The sequence below is a fragment of the Crotalus tigris genome, unplaced genomic scaffold, assembly GCF_016545835.1.
Source record: "Crotalus tigris isolate CLP2741 ecotype Arizona unplaced genomic scaffold, ASM1654583v1 scf7180000017551.9496454, whole genome shotgun sequence".
Classification (NCBI taxonomy): Eukaryota; Metazoa; Chordata; class Lepidosauria; order Squamata; family Viperidae; genus Crotalus; species Crotalus tigris.
In genome coordinates, this window is record NW_024096469.1 from 2,712,195 (window position 1) to 2,734,454 (window position 22,260).

Genomic DNA, 22,260 nt, shown 5'->3' on the forward strand with positions numbered 1-22,260 from the left:
ATCTCAGAGCTATGGGTTGCATTGGGAACTCAAGAGAAAGACTTTGACGCTGTTGTCAAGCGAACTGTATAGAATTGACCTGGAAAGAAACTGTACTTTCACTTCACTTTAGAAAAAAGGGTTACAGCGAAGGAAGATTTATAACTGGCTACCTGGCGGCGGTAGAAAAACCACTCGTCCTGGAAGACAGCTCCGCACGCGTGTTGAAGAGTGAAGGGGGAGCAATTGCACAGCCGATACCACGCATGTGTTAAAGCGGTGCTGAGGTAGTGGCAGCAACCTCGGGTGCCACGTCCCCCCCCCTTTTGACCTCGCGGCTTAATCCGGGCAAAGGCCTCCTCTCCCCCCTTCTTTCCGATCTCTTTCCCCAGGCCGATCCCTTCTGTGTGGCAGATCGCAGAGGATCCGTCGTCTCTCCCCCTCCCCACTCCCAAGAGCGTGTGTGTGTGTGTGTGTGTGTGTGTGTGTGTGTGTGTGTGTGTGTGTGTGTGTTTGTGTGTGTGTGTGCATGACCAATATATATATTACATATATATATATTAATATATATTACATACATACATATATACACACACATACATACATACATACACACATACATACACACACACACATACATACATACATAAAGGAAGGATAAGGAAACGATTTGCTTTTTTGAACCCCCCGCCCCGAAAATTAATTCGGCTGAAGGGAAGAGAGCGAGCGAGCGCAATGGCTCATCCCGCCAGCGGGACCTGGTAAAGAGAGGGAGGGACGGAGGGGGGGCTCTCTCTCTCTCTCTCCCCCCACTACCTTCCACACTACAAATAACTAAATAAAGGAGGAGGCAGGTTTGTCTACGATCGAGGAAGGCGGCGGGAGAGCGTGTGTGTGTGTGTATGATGGTGATGGTGGGGGTGAAGTCAGAGATAGCGAGAAAGAGAGAGATGACTCCTCCAAACCCGCCTAGCCCAGGCAGTTTTTCGTTGCTGGATACAGCAGTACCTCCTCTCAAAATGATGCTGCGGACACTACTACTCTTTTCCCTCATCCAGGGGTAAGCCGCGTTTTCTGTTTTGCTACGGAAGGCTGGGGAAAACTGGAGGGGGGGGCGCGATAATGAAGTGGGGGGGGCTGGGGCTGGGGGGGGGGAGACGGTGCCGATTAGAAATGCATAAGGCTTGGAAGAAAAATGCTGGAGAGCGGCTGCCTCCGTTATGTATTTATCTGCTTTGGGGTGAGCTGTACGTGCCCTTCCTCCCCATAATCCGGAATGGTTACATTTGCCTTGCTGTTTAATGGTGCAGAGACGAAGGAATCGAGGATGGGGAGCGGGGGTCTATTCCAGTAAAGGTTAACACTCCCCCCCCCCACCCACTCACAGCATTTTCCCCGGTGCTTCAGTGCAAGAAGATCTACTAAAGCTGGCTAGGAAGGGAAGGAGGGAGGACGGCGTGGGGTTGCTTTAGGCGGCCATAGCGGGACTGCGTGGTCGGGTTTTTATTTTTATACCGCTCTGCAGCAGCGTGGTTTCTTCCTCTGGGCCAAGGGCACCTCACAGAGCCAACCATCTCGCAGAGAACAGGGACCGCCGCTCCTCGCTTGCTAGAGCCCGCAGCCGTAGTGATGGCATGCGCTGCATTCGCCTCCCAGCCTCTTTCGCTGAGGGGAATGTTGACGCGGAGACTGGAAGGATGTTTGGCTTTCTCGTCAATTAGCCCGTATACATGGCACATCTGTGTGTCTACGTGTGTGTGTGTGTGGAGGGGGTGGGATGGGTTGTGCATTTAAGGTCAGAGGGAGTAAGCAGAAAGGTTACAGTCAGGAGAAGATGTCAGGCGACGGAATGGGACGCGATGTTTGCTACTCTGCTTAAAGGCTGCGCCGTAGAACTCGGCGTCTTGCACTTAAAACGTTGTGGAGTCTCTGATTAGCAGGCTGGTGTCAGAAGTAGCAGTGCCCTGCCAGATACTGAGCTGGCCATAGCCCAAGAGAGCTCTGTCCATAGTGCTGCAAGCCCTATTTCCTCCTCTCTTTTGTTGTAAATATTTGGCAACAGTAAAGCAGATGCTTTAATGCTTGCTAGCTTCATTTCCCTTTCACCTGCCATATTGAAGAGCTAATGTGATTCTTTGAGAAATGGCCAACCATGGCATGCTGGGCAAGAGTTAGCATTTAAGAGAGGAAACACACATTATTTGCCTCAGACCTGTTACTTCCCATTTGAGCCCCACTTACTAATTTTTTCCCCCAGTCCTTGCTTTTATTTCTCTCTTTTCCCCATCATTTTTAATAATGGCAAATGTATAATGGAAGTATTTACTTTAGAAATAAATCCAACATAGAAAAGGAGAAAAGTTTATCTCAAATGATTGTTTTAAGCATTCATTGTTTTCCTAATGTCATATTCTGGTTACAGGACCTTAAAGACAGAAGCCAGCTTTTGGATGGGAGGTTCTGCTTGTATTTATTTTGAAAATGTTACTGATACTACAATTTTTCCCTATTCTATATTGGAAAGATTTGTCTTCTGAATTGTGCATTTAATAGTTCTAACTTAAAAGACAAATTAATACATGAAAATTATACATTAATAAGTGTTCTTGTAGCCATTTCAAATCTATTCCATTAATCTGATAAATTTTCCCAAATCAGTTGTCCATTAAAGTTATAGGCCTCAAACTGCAATCATCATCAAAGGGAGACATTTATGGAAAACTTTCATGTCTTTAATATCGTAGGCAACTTTTTCCAACTTTTTTTTTACATTATGATTGAAAAATGTAGTAAATATTTTGTACACACTTTGCATGGAAAGCTTTTGTTGAAATTCATATCACTTTATTGACATCACATTTTGAATGCTGAGGAGGCAATATTTAGTAAATATTGAATATTGAAAATTTATAGGGTCTCAACGGACTAATTTCTGAGAAATCTTCAAATTGTGATGTTGGGAGAAAGATTGGGAGGTCCTTTTCTATAGTTTTCTGCTCAATCCAAACAGCACTGACTGCCTAGAATAATAATAAAAAAAGGTTGCCCGGCTTCTATTTTTTTAATGCATTTCAATACTTTTAATATAAAAGCTATCTATATTTTTCTATTGAGAATGAATGCTGTAGCATGGTGACATTCTGAAATTGCCATGAATTCTGCTGGCAATTTGGAAAATAAGTACATATATAAGTTCATAAATATATTTCTCCAAGCCATGAGGTGACGAGTTGTTCTTTGATGTCTAGTTCCTTTTTAAATTTGGTCACTTTTATCTGGTCTTGTAAGCTATTTTTATTGAGTGTGTAGCTACTGTAGCTCTCTAAACTTCATACATAAATACCAAAGGAAAAAAGAGCAAAAATTGTTAGCCACCTTGAACTTGAGGTAAGCCAACCTATATGTTTGTCAAAAATTTTCTCCCCCCACCCCAATTAGAATTCCTAAGTGATTCCCTTTCATTTTCATGGAGAATGAAAATAATCCCAGGAAACTAGCTTTTGGGGATAATTAAATTGAGTTTACTAAGATGATTTGTGCTGATACACCTTCCCATCAGAATGAAAGGGGGGACTTATACTGTATCTAAAAGAGTCCAGTTAATCTGTGCAATATTCACTTTAAAATTTTCCATAAAGGAATTGGATAATCTTTACTTGATTGTTTAAAAGGCTGAACATGCACTGCTGTGCCATCCTGACCCCATTCATCTGATTTCTTAAATAAACTAAGTTTTGTTTCCAGATTACATCTAAACATGCCCAGGCAACCTATTTTTTTTTTCCTGCTGTATCTTGGTGACATTGCTTTCATCTCATCCTAGCTCATGAATGAAATAAACTTAAAGTTGTCCTTAGTTATATCTGTATTACACAGCAAATTTCATGCTGGAATAGTTCTCCACTGACTTGAAGTTGAGTCATGAGCAATTCACCAAAGAAGTAAAAAAAAAAAAAAGGCCCTGAAAGGTAGCAAGCATTAGCTAAGCTATTTCTTCTTCTAGCATAACAGACTTTCAGTGCTGTAGATCTTCTCAAAAGTCTTATATGCCAAAATCTTAAAAGTCCTTAAGATTCAGTATCTTTCTTTTCCACCGTGTGACCACCCCAAAGAAATAACTCTTTTTTTTTTTTTGTCTTGGCTTATAAATGGCTCCAAAGCAAGGAATCTGACTCTTCAGTTTTTCTAATCTAAGAAGGGTTTTGCAGGTGAGTAAGTTTGTAGTTATCATGAAATGTACAGGACATGTTTCTACCCATGAATTAATTGAAAACAACCAGATCTTAAGAGAGAATTATGCCAAAGATGCTTTTTCAAAGGAAACTGGACTTTGTTTTTCCTTAAAGATGTTTTGCTTCTCATCCAAGAAGCTTCAGTCAAAACTGAAGAAGCTTCCTGGATGAGAAGCAAAATATCCTCAAGAAAAAAACAAAGTCCAGTTGCCTTTTTAAAAAGCATCTTTGGGACAGCCATGACCTGGATAACTGAGAATCTTCATAGATATCAAGAGATAATTGTGTAAACACGGGCAGGGAATTATCAGAAAAAAATTTGTGTTCAGCACCAGCACATGTCTTTGTAGCTTATGATAAATAAGCTTATGATAAATAAGCTGCCTGGGAAAGCCAAGGGAAATCATCAAAACAATTAAACAATGAAAATTAGAATATTTCGGACATGTGATGCTACACCCAGAAAAAATACGGCATACTCCATTTAATCCTCCAGGGAAATATTGAAGGCAAACGAGGTCCAGGCAGAAGGAGAACATCGTGGCTTCAAAATCTAAGGGATTGGTTTGGACAAAATTCAGCAGCACTTTTTCATGCGGCTGCTGATAAAAACAGGATTACCAACATGATCACCAATGTCTGATAAAAGATATGGCACAAGAAGAAGAAGAAGTGGCAAATGATGTATTAATATCTGATGCTAGCCACTCAGAACCCACTGTCTAGCTGCATCATTGGATTTCTGGATATAAATTTAATTATGTAGCATTGATGTAGCTTGCATGTCAGAATGGGACACATTAGAATTAAAGTTAAATATTTGATTTTTATTTTGGCTTTCTGCTTATGGGTTAAGGATTTCCACAGGATTGTGCAGAAGGCCCTATACCAGTAAAAGGTCTTTTGACACTCCTAAGATCATGACACTTATATTTTATTACAAGAAGAGTGAATAATAAAATTAACAAATTTTAATATTTAAAAAAATATTTAAAAAGTGAGATAATAATGTGTAGAAAATCAAAATGTGGTGAAAGCAGGTTTTTGGCAAGACATAGAAAATTCACCAGAGTGGGAGTCAATTTCACTTTCCTCAGGGGAAAGAATCCCCTGTTTGAGTGTTAATACCAGTGCTAATACCAAGAAAACCCTTTCCCACATTCTCACATCATCATAGCATACATTGACCCAACAGGAAAGATTCCAAATTTAATGAACTACAAATGCACAAATTTACTTTGAACATAACATGCATTTTCATGGTGGCATCTGGTATTCTTATACATTTAAGTTTATGTAAAGTAAGTGTAAGAATGCTAGTTTAGTTGAACCAGGAAGTATGAACCATAGGATAACAGATTAGAGACAATATACTCAAATACAAGCCAGGATCACAAAAGAAACCAAAATATCACACTGAGGAGCCATCTATAATCGAAGAACAGCTGAAGGATTTAGGAATGCAATAAGACCCAGAAAGGAATAGTTGCTTTATTTTTTGATGCATTTGAGTCAGTGTTGACTCCTAGTGTTGGCTCCAATCTGGAGAAATCCTGCAGTATTTTGGCAAGATTTCAGAAATGGTCTGCCATTGATTCCTTCCTAGGTTTGAGAAAGAGTGATTAGTCTAAGCTCAGTCAGCTGGTAGGGGGCCTAGAACTCAAGGCCTTCCAATTTGTAGCCTGATGCCTTAACTACTGTCCCAAACCTCAACTCTTATCAAAGTTTAATTCAGTGTTTCACAGTCTTCAAGATGGCCTTATTATATATGAATCAAACTATCTCTAGCTTCTGCAATGCTCAACTTGCAATACACATTAATTCTTACTTTCAGAAACATCTGAAGTTGTTTCAATTCATTTGGTCTGAGATACATTCTGCATTTGTACAGTTGTATGTGCTATATTGTTTCTTTGCAATCAGAAATGCAGCAGAGTTATCCACATGCAGATGATTTTCACTTTTTTAAAAAAAATATTCATTGGTTGTGGATGGAAGCAGCAGATGTGATTCCTTCATATTTCCTGGATCACTTGGACATATTTAATAAAAACAGTTGAACAAGGCTTAATTCACAGCAAAATAGCTTATTTGTTGGATATTCTAGAACACAGGTGTCAAACTCGCTGTGTCACGTGACATGTCGCGACATATTGTGACTTTTTTCACATTGACAAAACTGGGATGGGATCAACTTCCGGTGGATCAGTGCGGGCGATGGCGGCTACCTTCTAGCCGTCCTCCTGGGTAAGTGTTTGAATCGCTATGAACAGCGGACATCAGCTGTTCAGCAGTTCAAAATCCCCCTCCCGGGCAAAGGGGGGGAAAGAGGGTTGTCTGAATAGTGGTAGAGCCTCTTATGCACCCCCAATATTTTTTTTGGGGGGGGGTGAAAGGAGTGCTCCCACGGAGTTCAGACTGTCTCCGCTTCCCAGCTGCTTTTGTCCCTAGGGACAAAACAAGCCGTGGCAACCACCTCCGCGATTAAAGAGACCTGGTGAGTTTTTCTTAGAAGTGGACAGAGTAGACTAGAGGATTTAGCTTTTGCTTTCTTTGACTTTACTTGGATTTTAAGTTTAAAGACTTATTTTTACGTTTATATTCCCTCTTTTTACTTTTTACTTTTTGCCAAAAGGGAAAGTAAAATGGCTATCGGCAGGCTTTTCGGCGTTCTTTTTTTTCCTTTTCTTTTTTCCCTTTGGGAAGGTAGAATAGTGATCGGCAGGCTTTCTGGGGTTTTTCCTTCCCTTTTTCTTTTTTTTTTCCTTTTTAATGATTGGAATGGATGTTTTAATTTTCTTTTTGTTGTTGAAAGGGAAAATAAAATGGCGATCGGCTTTTTTGGATTTTAGAAGCATTATTATTTTTGTTTAACTTTTTCGTTTTGTCTTTTGTATTTTTTTTTTAAAAAAATGGAATGGATTTTTTTTAATTCCCTTTGATTTTATTTGGATTTTTAGCTTAAAGATTTATTTTTATTTTTATATTCCTTCTTTTTATTTTTTTTTCCCTTTTGCTGAAAGGGAAAGTAAAATGGTGATTGGCAAGCTTTTAGATGTTTTTCTTTATCCTTCCCCCCCTTTTTTTTTAATGATTGGAACAGAATGTGGATTTGATTTTGATGTTGGGTCTGGAGAAATATTATTATTTTTGTTTAACTTTTTTGTTTTGCTTTTTGTATTTTTTTTAAGAAGGAGTAAAGATTTCTCTAAGAAGGCTCCAAAGGGTTTAGTATTTTTTTTTCGTTATAATGATCTCCTTTTGAAGGATTTTTTTGAATTTTTTTTTTTTTGGATTTAACCTTTCTTTTTTTTGTTTAATTTTTGTAATTTTTAAGAAGGAGTAAAGATTTTTTTTTGTAAGATGGCTCCAAAGCGTCCAGGGACTCCTACAGTTCCTAAAGTGGCTTCTTTTTCGGTCTTATCATCAGTGCAACAATCCAAATCAATAGCTTCACCCTCTTCCTTGGTTCAGCCAATAATTCTGAAGGATTTGCAAGATATGATGGGAAATGTTATATCTCAAATTAGGGTCGAAATGAAAGAGATTTTAGAGGAAAATAATAAGATTTTGAGGCAGGAGATAGTTTTGGTTTTAAAAGGAGTTGCCTCTGTTTTTGAAAAGCTGAACTCCTGTGTGGAAGAGGTAGAAGAAAAAGTGGAATTGATGGAGGAAAAATTTGAAAGTATGGAAAAAGAAATGGAAAATGAGATTCTTATGCTTCAATATGGACAAATGGAATATGCCCTAAGAATTAGAGGCTTGGGAGAGTCTTTGCAAGGAGATCTGAGAGAGATGGTTGCAAAGGACTTTGCTGTGATTTTGAATAAAGAAAAAGAGGAAATACTTGGTGAAATTGAAAAATTATTTAGAGTTAATTCTGTGGTGGCAGTGCAAAAGAATTTGCTAAGAGATGTGGTAATTTACTTTGGGAAAAGATCCCTGCGCAATGAAATTATACAAGCTTTTTATAAGAAGAGATTTCAAATTGCTTCACAAGATGTTATAATCCTAAAGGAGATCCCATCTAAAATTTTAAGAAGAAGAAAGGAGTTTGCCTTTTTAGCAGATGAACTCAAAAAGAGATGAATTTCATTCAGATGGGATGTTCCGATTGGAATGGTGGTGAACTACCGGGGGATACGTTATAGACTTAATACTGTTTTTCAAGCAAAAGACTTTTATACTTCGGTGCTGGGGTATGTTCATCGCCATCTATTAAGTTTAAAGCTTTGGAAGAGAAGAAGGTAGAATTGCAGTCTGAAGAGCCTATACTTATGAAAATTGGGAAACCTCAGTTTGAGGGGTCTCAACAAGTTGAGATGGAGGAGCAGAGGATAACCTGTGCAACATATAATAAAGAAAAGGATCAATTGCAGTCTGAACTGCTTACATTTATGAAAATTGGGAAACTTCAGGGGCCTCAACAAGCAGAGATGGAGGAGCAGAAGACAACCTGAGTAACATACAATTGTAAAGAAAAGGATCAACAGAAGAAGGTCAAGGAAGTTTCACAAGTATTGGTTCCTGATTCTGCGGGAGAAGCAGGATTTACAAACTTTTTGGAGCAACCTTTAAGGGCAGAATTGCAGTGTGAAGAGCCTATATTAATTAAAAAGGGGAAATTTCCATCTGGGGGGCCTCAACAAGTCAAGATGAAAGAGCAGAGGACAACCCGTTCAACATATAAACGTAAAGAGAAAGACCAACAGAAGAAGGAGGTTAAGGAAGCTTCACAGTTATCAGTTCCTGAGCTGGTGGGAGAACTAGGATTTACAAATTCATTGGAGCTATCTTCAAGGGCAGATTTTAAAGGTTCTTTTGAGGTTTATGGACACGAGAGACTGATACCTTTAAGAGACTTATGGATAAGAGAAGGAATGTGTTTATTGTGGAGGAATTTGTTATTGGTATAATATGGTGGATGGAATTTGTTATTGGTAAAGATTTAAATGTTTATAAGGGAATTCTAATGTTTTAAGTAATGTTCAAATTTGTGTTTTGGAGGGAGTTTATAAAGAATGATGGATAATAATATAAGTATGATATGAAAATGTTTAGAGTATATTATAATGTGTTCAATGATTGGGTTTTTTATTATTATTATGGAGATTGAATGAAAATTTCAGATAACAAGTTTAAGTTTAAGTATTTAGTTTAAAGTATTTAAAGAGTATTTAGTTTTAATGGTATTTTTTGTTTGAGGATAAAGAAAGAGGGAGAAATTAGATTTTATATTGTAGGTATAGATATTCAAAGAAACTAATGTTTAAATTTGTGTTTTGGAGGGAGTTCATGATACTAGAAAATGTTTAGAGTATATTATAATGTGTTTAATGATTGTAATTTTTATTTTTTTAGATTAATTTAACATATTTAGATTTGTTTAGGATTTATATGTGTTTTAAGTTTTTCTATTTTTTTTTGAAAAATTTTAAGTAAGCCTGTATTCAGCTCTGGGAAGGTTGGGGGAGGGTTTGGGAGGTTTGGGGAGGTGGGGGAGGGTATGGGAGGGTGGGGGGGTTTGGGGAGGGGATTTGCTGTAAAACTTCAAAAATTTTCAATAAAAAAGAAAAAAGAAAAAAAACTGGGATGGGTGTGGCCTCTGTATGATGTAACCAGCCTGCGGGCGGGCAATCTGACACCCTTGTTTTAGAAAATGGAATGTGAGAACAATTTAGCTTAAAAGTTCATACTTGAATCCTGAAACCATAAAGCATTCAAATGCATACTATAGTGACCTAATCTCAACAAATATTAAAATGTTTATCCTCTAATGCTTTTGGACACAAAATAATGTGGGATAATTCAAAACCTAGGGAAAAAAAATCGCTCATCTACTACTGTTCATACCTGTCCAATTTGTTGCAATTCCACAAAATGGTTGTGGACTTGGTATCATTTCTAAACCTAATAAAATGTTATATTTAAAAAATAATTCTGCTGCATTACATGATCCTACTTGGAAAAGGATCACACTATGAATAACAACATATCATAGAATTATGGAGCTCCCTGGAGACTGATGACATGAGGGAGAATAAATGAAAGATTGATGTCCTCCCTGTGGATAGAGCTTTAATCACCCAGCTCTAATCGTAGTTTGGAATACACACAAAGTCCAGAAGAAAACATAAACACTCATATATTTAGTGAAAGACAATCTAAATGCATACCCAAATGCACATAGTCCAATATTACAGTGAGACAAATTAGGAACAAGTTGCCAAGACAATCAAGATGCATTATTTTTTATTTTTTTAAACCATGTTCATAGTAGATATGTTTGCACATCTGGGATGCTTGATTATTGTCATGGTTGCACATCATAAAATGCACGTCATGTGGTTTTGCAAGATACTTTGATTAAAAGGTTAAAAGGGAATTGGCTAGTTTATGGTTGAGAGTGTTAGCTGAAATCCAGCCATTATTTCAATTTCTCAGTCTCTCTCTCTCTCTCTCTCTCTCTCTCACACACACACACACACACACACACACACACACACTAAAGTGGAGAGGTAGGAAGAGAGGAAACAGTTTTTACATAGAACATTAGCTCATTTAAACCATTGGTTGATATTGACTGACAATAGCTCTGTGTTGTTTTATATAGTTTCTTTTGAGACTCCTACCTATCTATCATCTAGCCATCCTGGAATAGGTAGCAATAAATCTGGGATATTTTGTGTGTGAAGCAGATAGACTCCCATTGGACTAAATTTTTATGGCTGCAAATTGTTTTACAACATTCTTTATAATCTTCATAGTCATAGAGTTGGTGCCACACAAACCTATACATAAAGTAGTTTCATATAATTATCTTCTCTAGGTCATTGGAAAAAGAATAGTAAACACAGAAAAATAAACAATAGATTATAGCTCTGTTCCTTATTGGAATAAATATATGCAAAATTGAAGCAAAGACAGGTAATGATGCACATGTAAACACATATTTAGCATATATAGCAAATCCTTATAGAAGAGGTTAATAAACATGTTTGGATAAATAAACATATTATCAGATACTCTGCTTATTGCTGTTCCTGATCCCAGGACAAAAATCTAAGCATGCTTACTCTCAACATTCTTTGAGTCCTCCACAAGTGGAACTGAAAAGTATTATGTAATCACTTAAACATTAGCAAAAAAGAAGAAATATTTCATCTTCCCTAAAACAGAGGGTATAGATTTTCATTTAAGTCTAAAATTTAGGTTTGTATTTCAAGACTTATGGATTCTGGTTGGTTCTTTTATTTGTTTTGTTCACACTTAGACTGAATAATAGACTCTCTTCTAACAGTCCTTCACAAAGAACATAAAAGTGTATGCATGTCCTTCAAGAATTAATATCCTTCTATTTTATCTATATCGGTCTTCCCTCTATTATATTTCCCTTTTCAAATGTATCAGAGGGAAGATAATAAACCCCCAAAATTACTGATTTCAATGGTGAAAAAAAATTAAGAGTCAGTTCTCTCTCCATCTTTATGTATGTGTGTGCATGCATACTACAGACTGACAGCATAAATAGGCATATTGTTCTTTTGCTAAACTGTATCATAACTCCAGCAAAAGTCTTTATAGTTTAGCAGGCTGAGAATATGTAGTAACAAGCATTTCCAATTGCTTAGTCTTTTACCATACTATCAACTTATCAAATTTTGTTAAATATAAAAATGACAGGTACCAGTAGGTGCATTAATGGGAATGTCATATTCTTCTCGAGAAATGTAAACTTTTCAAATGACCTTGTTTAACAGTAAGTGAAAGTAAAATGGAGGTTTATGAATGTAGAGTAGTATATTTCTGTTCTTTTTGTATTTCATATATGCAGTGTTAGAAGAGCTGTGATACATAAGCATGTCTTACTAAAAAAAGTTTATATTGCATTGAAAAGTCTATAGTTCTTGGCTTCAGTTGCTTTGAAAAACAGGACAATTTTCAAGAATATCACCAAATTTTGCCACAGAACCAAATTGCCTTAGTTCATGGTGACATCAATAGACCTAAATATACAAATACTAATAATATCAGACAGAGAGTCACATAGTGATTAAATAAAGGTAAAAAGGTTAGATAGCGAGAAGAATTTAAGTCTCATAGTAAATGGACTCTCCTGCTTTGTACTTCTTTGAAGCATCTCTTTGACAAATATTGTCAAATTGGCTATCCAGAATTATAATTATATCTACTTATTTATTAATGAAGATCTGGAGCTCCTTTTTGCATATTAGATGATAATATCTACAGAGAGTGAATGTAACTATATGTTGGTGTATATATATTACAGCACAATCAAAAGCCTGTAAATGCTGGCCTTCCTTGGTAAGTCTTACATTATAATGCAGAAGGCCAATAGGAAATATTAGAATATGCGATGGTGGCGAACATCTGTAGCTCAGGTGTAGGATGAGGGGGAAGGTTTATTCTCTGAGCTTCTGGGTTTGTTCCTGAACTTTTCATTAGCAGGTCTGGTAACAAAACATTCGGAAACCATCCCTTAAGCTTGGAGAATGAACCTCCATCCTCATGTTAGAATATACAATGTTTCCCAGCACATCTCAGCAATAGTTGAACATAATTGACAAGCAAGGTCTTTATGTTCTTACAGTACAGTCATTTTTAAAATTTCAGAATAATTACATATCGTGAGATAGTGACACCTCATGGTCACTGACATACAAGAAGATGTTGACATCCATATGTTTCTTATGCATGGTTACAATAACTACCATTTAAGAGCCAGTTAAGAAGAAAAAAAAATATTCTCCATTTAATACTAGTATCCCTTTTATTTGAACGATATGCAGCCTAGAAAGAAAGTTTTGACAGCAGCGATGACAACCAGTTGTTTCAAGATAAGGGACCAACTTAAGGGGAAATAGTAATGAAAAAATGGACTCTCCAGATAGATTTTCAAAGGTTTGCATTGTGCTTGTAGAAATCTGCTAGCATGATTTGGATTCCAAGTAATCTCTATGAATCAAGCTAAGGAAAGAATTATTTTATGTCTCTGATCTTTTTTCAATTAAGTATAAATTATCCAGAGAACTATTATCTATACAATGTTTATTAAATATTCTAAATTTTGATAAATATTTTCTGAAATAAAATCTATCTTACTATCATCATATTAAAATCAAAGCATCCTGTTCAAAATCATTTTCTGTATTTTATTTGAGGAAAAAGGTTAGTATACATTTAAATTGAACATACGCAAAAAGGACACACACATTACAAACAATATCAAAGAAATTTCATATGTTTTTTTCCAATATTTAATTTTAAAATATCAGAAGAAAGAAAAGACAATGTTTTCTGGATAATTACTTTTTTTTCATAAAGAGCATGCAAAAATATAAATATTTTTAAATGGACGTTGTTTTTTAAAAAAATATTTTTACAGTCACATACTCTAGGCAATAGTGTTTCTACCTGTTATTTTATTTCCCTTTCTTCATGTTATATTAATAGCATTTAAAGACCTTTATTATACTATACACTTACAATGAACAAGTATGTTTTAATAATTGAATTATTTCAATTATACTTTTTATATATTCAGGAATGAGTGCTCCTTAAAATAAAAATCAGAGTGAATGCAAAACCCATAATATTTAGATAAAGATATCTATCAGTTTCTATTTCTTGGAAATCTAACTTTGTACAGGGAGAGTTTCATGGATTTCTTATTATAACTGGACACAAAAACAATGCCAAGAAGATTATTTGTCATTCACAAAGCCACTACAATAAAAAAGTCAGTCATGCTTCTACATTTTGAAAAGATAGTGGATATACCTTTTCCTAGAACTGAATATCGTTCGTGAGAGATACAGACCATTGCTTCAACAGCAGCTGTCTGCCAGACTGCATATCACATCCTCTAAATAGTAATTGTGAACATGGCAGGATTAATTTTTGAGGACATCAACAAAATATCATATTGTGATGTAATATATTAACCAATTTTAAAACATTAATTACCTAAATTGTTGATATTTTACGTTTAAAAGCTTAGAGAATGATACATGTAGAAGTGAATGTAATTGAAAATACCAAGCATCATGATCATAAAACTGAGGAAAGGAAAGGAAAGGAAAGGAAAAACACTTCTTGAATAATGTTGCATAGGATCCCATCTGCCACATTTAGATGTTAATTTCATGGAAGACTTGTATTTAGGAGAGAATGTAACATTTTCCTCTGTTGCAAAAATTCTTTTTGGGTAGTTGATTCTTGTTTAAAGGGAGTCCAAACTGAGACTAAATAGGATATTGTTTCTGGACTGCAGTGCAAAAGATATTGGTTAGACCTCCTCCCTCACTTTCCTATTTTCCCGAAATTCCAATAATTATTGGCAATCTTCCTTCAATAGTTGAAATTTACTTTAGGCTTTTCATTTACATTAAAAACAAAGCCATTGTGTGCTGCAGGCAAAGATGATTTAATACTAAATATAAAAAGGAAAATATAGTTTCTGTATCTAATATGGGCACCTGTGGTCCTAAACAGGTCTCTGTCAGATTTCAGGGTTGCAGTTGTCAAGAAACTTTTGTTGTGCTTTCTTGCCAATTTCAGATGGTAAGACCTAAAAGAGGCTTAAGGCATTGCTTTTAAAAAATTATCAATCTGCAGTTGGCCCCTAAATGCAAGGGGGAAAGGGGGAAATCATAGCCTCTTTATGTATATGATACTCAACATTTTACATCCTTACCCTGTGTTCTTGCCACCTCCTCCCCTAGTAACACCTGGACATCAAGCATTGTCCCTCACTGTTCCACATGTTTACTTTCCATTCAGTTGGCGAGATTAGAGTGGTATCTATTATTTGACTGTATAGGTAGTCCTTGATTTATGCCCACATTTGAGACCAGCATTTCTATTGTGGAGCAAGACAGTTGTTAAGTGACTCATGACCAATTTTACAACTTTTTTTTTTTTGTTTTTGCTTTGGTTGACTTGGTGGTTGGAAACCACCTGGGAAGATCCCAAAGGATGATCACGTGGCCCCAGGATGCCATAACTGTCATAAATACATGCCAGTTACCCAGCACCTGAATTTTGGTTGTATGGCCATGACAATGCTGCACCATTCAAAAGTACAAGATCTGGTTGTAAATCAGTTTTCTCAGGTTGCTAAACAAGTGGCTGTAAGTCAAGTACCACCTGTACTGCAGAACATGTGCAGAACGAAGTACGTTAATCACAATGCAACAAGGAAAACCTTACTCATCTAACCAAATTCACTAGTGCAACTTTATATAAAACAATAAATACATTTAAGGCCTTTTTGAGATTCAAATTCCAGATGTCATGACAATTAATTGAGGAAGAAAAGGGACAATTGTATTCACATTGGTTCTCAGGCCATCGTATGAGGGAATAGAGCAATGGGAAGCCTCTCTCACAAGTAGCACTCCCTGCTGTAGAAATGTATCTCTAGTTGTGTGGTTGGCAATAGGTCTAGAGATGGACTATGACAGACAGCCAAAAAGACTAATTTGCTAACCTTATTTGTTTTAAATTTTGAGTTCTGCAGATGTAAAGTTAAGCTGAAGATATATATATTCCCCAGGCAAAAGCTTTGACAGAGATTGATTTAGAAAGAATCAGAAATCTATCTAGAGCCAGATTTATAGCTAAGTAATTAAAGTCCCTAGACTATGTTTACTTAGTAGGAATCCCTTGTAAATGGCTTTGTCTCTTTCCTCCATTTTTAAGCACGCAACTCAGATGTATCTCTGCCCTAATATTCCATGCTTCATAATTGTTTTTATCTTCTCAGTATATTAGAGCAGTGGTGGCAAACCTATGGCACGGGTGCCAGAGGCAGCACTCAGAGCCCTCTCTGTGGGCACACGTGGCGTTGCCCCAGCAGAGTTCACCAGAGTTGCGAGCACATGGTGTTTGGAAGCGACAGGGTAGGAAGTGAGCGAGCAAGTGGCGTTCACCCACTGGAGATGCCCCGGAGATGGTGAGGGACTGGCCCTGGCCATGCTCACCCAGTCTGCTGTGACCACTGCAGCCATGCTCACCCAGTGGACCACACACCCCGGCCCACCTGAGGGCACCACAATGCTGATGCAATGCTGGCACTGTGCGATAAATAAGTGGGTTTTGAGTTGCAATTTGGGCACTCGGTTTCTAAAAGGTTTGCCATCACTGTATTAGAGCAAAACATATGATAAGTCTGATTTTTTTAAAAAAAGTAAATTGTATATAGATTGTATGTAGTTTTGCATTTTAAAGGTGTTTAGATCATAACAACAGCATAGTTACAATTGAGTTTGTTTCTTTTGTTCGGATACTAAATACATTTACTAAGCACTAGATTATCCAAGACAGGATTATATATTTAAAAGTACAATAATAAAATGAACTTCTGAATTTTATGTATGTGCCCAGATGATTCCCCCCTCCTCTAAGTATAATTTTAAAAATGAAGGGATAGTTGTTACAATGAAAGCATCGGCTTAAGTAGACTCTGCTCAGGTGATTATGGTGCACGTGTTTACCATTTTCCAATGCTCTCTAGGTATAATTTGGGAATTTTAGGCACAAGCTCCATTTGCATCATTGATTTGATTCAAGACTTGACTTGAACACTGGACCCTATTTAGCAAAATAAAATTCAGTGATAAGAAAAGTAAGCTTTTACACATAGGCAAGAAAAAATGTACATGTACAAAATAACTGAAACCTGGCTCAAAAGTAGTAACTGTGAGTGGGATCTAGGAGTCTTAGTAGATAACCATTTAAATATGAGCCAGCATATGCTGCAGCCACCAAAAAAAAAAGAAAAAAATGCAATCCTAGGCTGCATTAACAGAGAGATAGAATAAAGATCACATGAAGTGTTAGCACCACTTTATAATCCCTTAGTAAGATCATACTTGGAATTTTTGTCTCCACAATATAAAAAAGATGTTGAGACTCTGGAAAGAATGCAGAGAAGAGCAACAAAGATGATTATTCATCTAGAGCAGTGTTTCCCAAACTTGACAATTTTAAGGCAGGTGGACTTCAACTCCCAGAATTCCACAGCCAGCATTGCTGGCTGTGGAATTCTGGGAGTTGAAATCCACCTGCCTTAAAATTGTCAAGTTTGGGAAACATTGATCTAGAGGCTAAAACATATGAACCACAGTTACAGGAATTAGATATGTCAGCCTAGTGGAAAGAAGGACTAGGGGTTACATGATAGCAGTGTTCCAATATTTGAGGGGCTGTCACAAAGAAGAGGGGGGTCAACCTATTTTTCCAAAGCACCAGAAGGTAGGAAAAGAAACAATGGGTGGAAATTAATCACGGACAGAACCAACCTAGATCTAAGGAGAAATTTCCTGACAGTGAGAACAATTAATCAGTGAAACTACAACCTTCAGAAGTTGTAGGTGCTTTGTTACTGGAGGTTTTTAAGAAGAAATTGGACAGCAATTTTTCTGAAATTGTAAGGTCTCCTGCTTGAGCAGGTGACGGACTAGAAGGCCTCTAAGGTCCTTTCCAACTCTGTTATTTGTTTATTTGGGACAATTTTAGTGGTGGGTCTAGAAAAGTCAGTTATGATTTCCATCAAACTGTCAGTTTCAGGAGAATGTAAGGATGGGGAAAAGGAAAAGGCTGGAACATAATTTTGACAGCTTGTATTTCTAATCACAATTCATCATAATTAATGGTGTTTTAGGGGAGAGATGTTGAAATAAACAGCATTCAGCATTCTTTACTACTCTCTCAGGAGCATGAACAAAAATATTCAGTGATGTCTGAATAATATAATATTAGAAGGCTTGCTTGAAAAATGTTGGCTGTTTAAAATCATTTGCTTATTATAATGTGCACCACACTCATCCTGCCCAGTTTACTTTCTATGATATTTATGGCAATTTAAGAGAAAAGAAAGATTTTCCTCCTTCACCATTCCCCAGTTCCTTCTATTAGCCACTTAGTTTTCACAAGAGGGGAAGAAGCTAGGTATGTACTATATAATAATAGTAATAGTAATAGTAATAGTAATAGTAATAGTAATAGTAATAATAATAATAATAATAATAATAATAATAATAATAATAAAAAATGGGTAAGGACTCGATAGGTAGACAAAATGCTAAATCCAGTCTGAACATCCGGCTGACTGTGCGATGATCCATAATAATAACAACAACAAAACAACAACAACAACAACAACAACAACAACAACAATAATAATAATAATAATAATAATAATAATAATAATAATAATAATAATAATAATAAAGTTGGAAGGGATCTTGTAGGTCATCTAGTCCAACCCCCTGATCAGGCAGGAAACCCTGTACCATTTCAGACAAATGGCTGTCCAGTCTCTTCTTAAAAACTTCCCGTGTTGGAGCATTCACCACTTCTGGAGGCAGGTTGTTCCACTGGTTAATTGTTCTAACTGTCAGGAAGTTTCTCCTTAGTTCTAGACTGCTTCTCTCCTTGATTAGTTTCCATCCATTGCTTCTTGTCCTGCCTTCAAGCGCTTTGGAAAATAGCTTGACTCCCTCTTCTTTGTGGCAGCCCCTGAGATATTGGACCACTGCTATCATGTCCCCCCTCGTCCTTCTCTTCATTAAACTAGATATACCCAATTCCAGCAGTCGTTCCTTGTATGTTTTAGCCTCCAGTCCCCTAATCATCTTTATTGCTCTTCTCTGTACTTTTTCTAGAATCTCAGCATCTTTTTTACATTGTGGTGACCAAAACTGGATGCAGTATTCCAAGTGTGGCCTTACCAAAGCATTATAAAATGATATTAATACTTCGCGTGTTCTTGATTCTATCCCTCTGTTAATGTAGCCCAGCACTGAGTTGGCTTTTTTGGCAGCTGCAGCACACTGCTGGCTCATATTTAAGTGATTGTCCACTAGGACTCCGAGGTCCCTCTCACAGTTACTACTATTGAACAAGATACCCCCTATACTATACTTGTACATTTGGATTTTCTTGCCTAAATGTAGAACCTTACTTTTTTCACCATTGAATTTCATTTTGTTAGATAGTGCCCAGTGTTCATGTATCTCCAGATCCTCCTGTATCTTAAGCCTGTCTTCTGGAGTGTTGGCTATTCCTGCCAATTTGATGAGTTTCCCATCTATCCCCTCATCCAAATCGTTGATGAAGATGTTGAAGAGCACTGGGCCCAGAGCAGAGCCCCGGGGTACCCTCCATGTAGATGTGGTTCCGGTGCTTTTTTTCTAAAAAAAAAAAAGGTGCCGGAACTCACACACATCATATAACCCATCTCGCCTACCCTACATGGTTCTATCCCAAAAAGGTGCCAGAACTCCATTCTCGGCATTCTATAAGAAAAAAAAGTCCTGTGCGGTTCCATTGAGGACCACATGCTGACTACAGCCGGTCAGCCAGCTACTGAGAGATGATCTGTTTCTCAAATTTCAGTGATGCCTTTATGTCCTTTAAAGCTATAAAATTTCTGCAGATGCCATAACATCATTTTGTAGCAATATTCTGCCATAAGATATTCCTAGGTTGAAGATGGGCATTATCAGATGAACGATCTACCAAATGCTTAATGAACCTATATGACACCTCCACTTCCTAGAATAAAACTAATAGTTTTGATGAGATCACAGTTGGGGCAAGAAATAAATGTATATCTTAATTCATTTTAATTATTCAATTTTAATTCAATTGAAGGGATTGTCCAAAATATTGCAGCTGCCCATGAACAGGCAATGTGTGTAGGGTGTGTGTGTGTGTGTGTGTGTGTGTGTGTGTGTTTGCAATAATATAGCAGATTGACCTTGGGAGGAAGATGCACAGACTAATAACAATCAGACAAGCAGTAACTGAGTCCACAGAAGGGATGAGGCTGTAGCAAATATCTCAGAAAGGATTCTTCTTAGGTTGTTGGACTATAAAGGGGGGGGGACTCAATTTTAATTTCATTTTAGACTGTATTTTGCTCTAATTTCATTTTAAACTGTATTTTAGCAAAGTTCATTTTAAATTGCTTTTATCAAAATTTGGTAATGTTTTGTTGCTGGAACTTTGCACTTTGATATGGCCCAAGGGTTAATCAATAAAGATTATTATTATTATAAAGGGCAAAGGGATGTACTTTCAGACTTGCAAGTTTCTTTTAAAGTTAGGGATAGTACTTTTGAATGTGTTCCTTGTCTGAACTACCATGTAAGTCTGGCAGGGAACCATAGCAGCAAATGCTTCCATTTTGCCTGCATAAGACTGCATAAATTTAAAATAATTTATATTAAAAGTTTTACAAGGATATAAAATATAAGACAAATTAATATAGAGGTAAAAGCAGGAAAGAAAGGAAAAATAAAGAAAAAAAAAGAAAAAGTACAGAAAGAAAAAAAACTAAAAGAAATAGGAAAAAAAGAAGAGGATTTTTTTAAATGTAATGTAATGCAAGTTCCTCTTTTTAAACTTACAGTCAGCCCAGAAAATCCTGATTCACAACCGAGAATCTCTAGTTTAAGTAGTTGACTGAAAATGACAGATATTTGCTAGATTAAACAGAAGAAATTCATTCTCCCTCTTCCTTGGCCTATGCCAGCCTTGATTTCTGACTTAACATCTATCATTCCGGTAGCTCATTTCAGTCAAGATGGGCAGATCTATGAGAATTTTTTTTCTTTCATGAGGTTTGAGTGACAAACCTTTGCAGAAGCCTCAACCAGATTAAGTGCTGGAGACTCAGAGGAGCAATGACACAATGCAAAAGCCTTTACGCAGGTGCACTGCATCTATCTTTTCACCTCGATAAGAATCACTGCATCATCTTTGCAGTGTGAAACTTCTTAGCAAAGCACATCAAATCCACTTTGCACATGGATAATCCGCATTATTTTGGTGGGGAGGAACAAATGAGAAAAGCATGAAATTCCCATCAATCTGCCCCTCATCCTCCTCTATACAGATTGTGAATTTCAGGCACAGTACTACGTCTGATTCTAAGCATGTCTAAGTCGAAATACTGGAATGTCTCCAAGCATTATAGCCGATATCATGGTCATTTGTATGCATTTTACAAGTCTGACAGCTTTTTCACGCCTATTCAAGACCATAGATTTCATCAATGTAAGAAGCTTTTTTTAAAAAAAGGACCAAAATTACAGTTTTTTATGTACCTAATAGATCATAACTGGTGATATTCATATTTCCTTAGTTTAAATCAAAAAGCAAAGGAAAGGGAAAGAATATAGAAAAAAAGAAAAAGAAGGGAAACAATATTGACTGAATCATATTATGATTCCTATGTTTGGGAAACAGACCTCTTACTAATGTAAGTTCAGGAGGTGCAAAATAGGCAAGGAATGCAAAATTACAAATCCAGGAAAGGTGAAGGGAAGATGCAGTTGATAAAGGGATATTGTTAAAGATGCAGTTGATAAAGATCAGATGGGCTCTCTTCACGTGTTTAGAATTCCTGAAAAATGCTTCCAGAAAAGGAGGGAAACTTATTGCTGAGATTGCTGTCTATTGTCGATTTTATAACGAGCCTGGCTGCAGCCATCTTTCTCTTCATTCTAAGTTGTCACATAGGACGGAGGGAGGGGATGCTTGCCGAGGTGCTTCACTAGTCATAATAATCTTCTGTCCCATGGGAACCAAGGTCATCTATTGATCCCGTGAACAGGGACTGGGTGTTGTATTAAACTGCCTGCCAAATGAATGTATTAGGGAACGTAGTGATGGCATAGTTTTGTGGGTGGGACATTATACTTTATAACTGGGAAATTTTTAGTGGGAATTTCAGATTTGGTTTCACTTTTGATCGTGCCAATACTTTGTAATTAATAAACATGTTCTCTGAGGAATTTTCAAGCCTCGGAGTTCTAATTTATTTGTCTCTGTTAGAACCATGACATCTATACTATTAAAATTCTTGTTCCATTATCCTTAAACTAGACAAAATAGTGCATCACAGGGCAGCAATTTCTGAACCAAGATACCTCAAATGCGTTAACTTACACAATCTGTCCAAAATCTGGGACCCATGTCTCCCAAGGGACTGAAAATTGAGAAAGTCATGACTGCT

General features: G+C 36.8%; 1 protein-coding gene across 4 annotated transcripts in view; it reads left to right on the forward strand.

Moving 5' to 3' along the window:
- The first annotated feature begins 705 nt into the window (after positions 1-705).
- GABRG2 (gamma-aminobutyric acid type A receptor subunit gamma2) overlaps positions 706-22,260 on the forward strand; it is a 96,604-nt gene continuing 75,049 nt past the window's right edge. For all 4 annotated transcript variants that reach the window (XR_005556755.1, XM_039343705.1, XM_039343717.1 and 1 more), the window contains exon 1: positions 706-1,039. Coding sequence is in view for 3 of the 4 variants with exons in the window: in XM_039343705.1 (XP_039199639.1) it covers positions 882-1,039 (158 nt within the window). In the remaining variant the exon portion in view is untranslated. The remainder of the gene's footprint in view (positions 1,040-22,260) is intronic.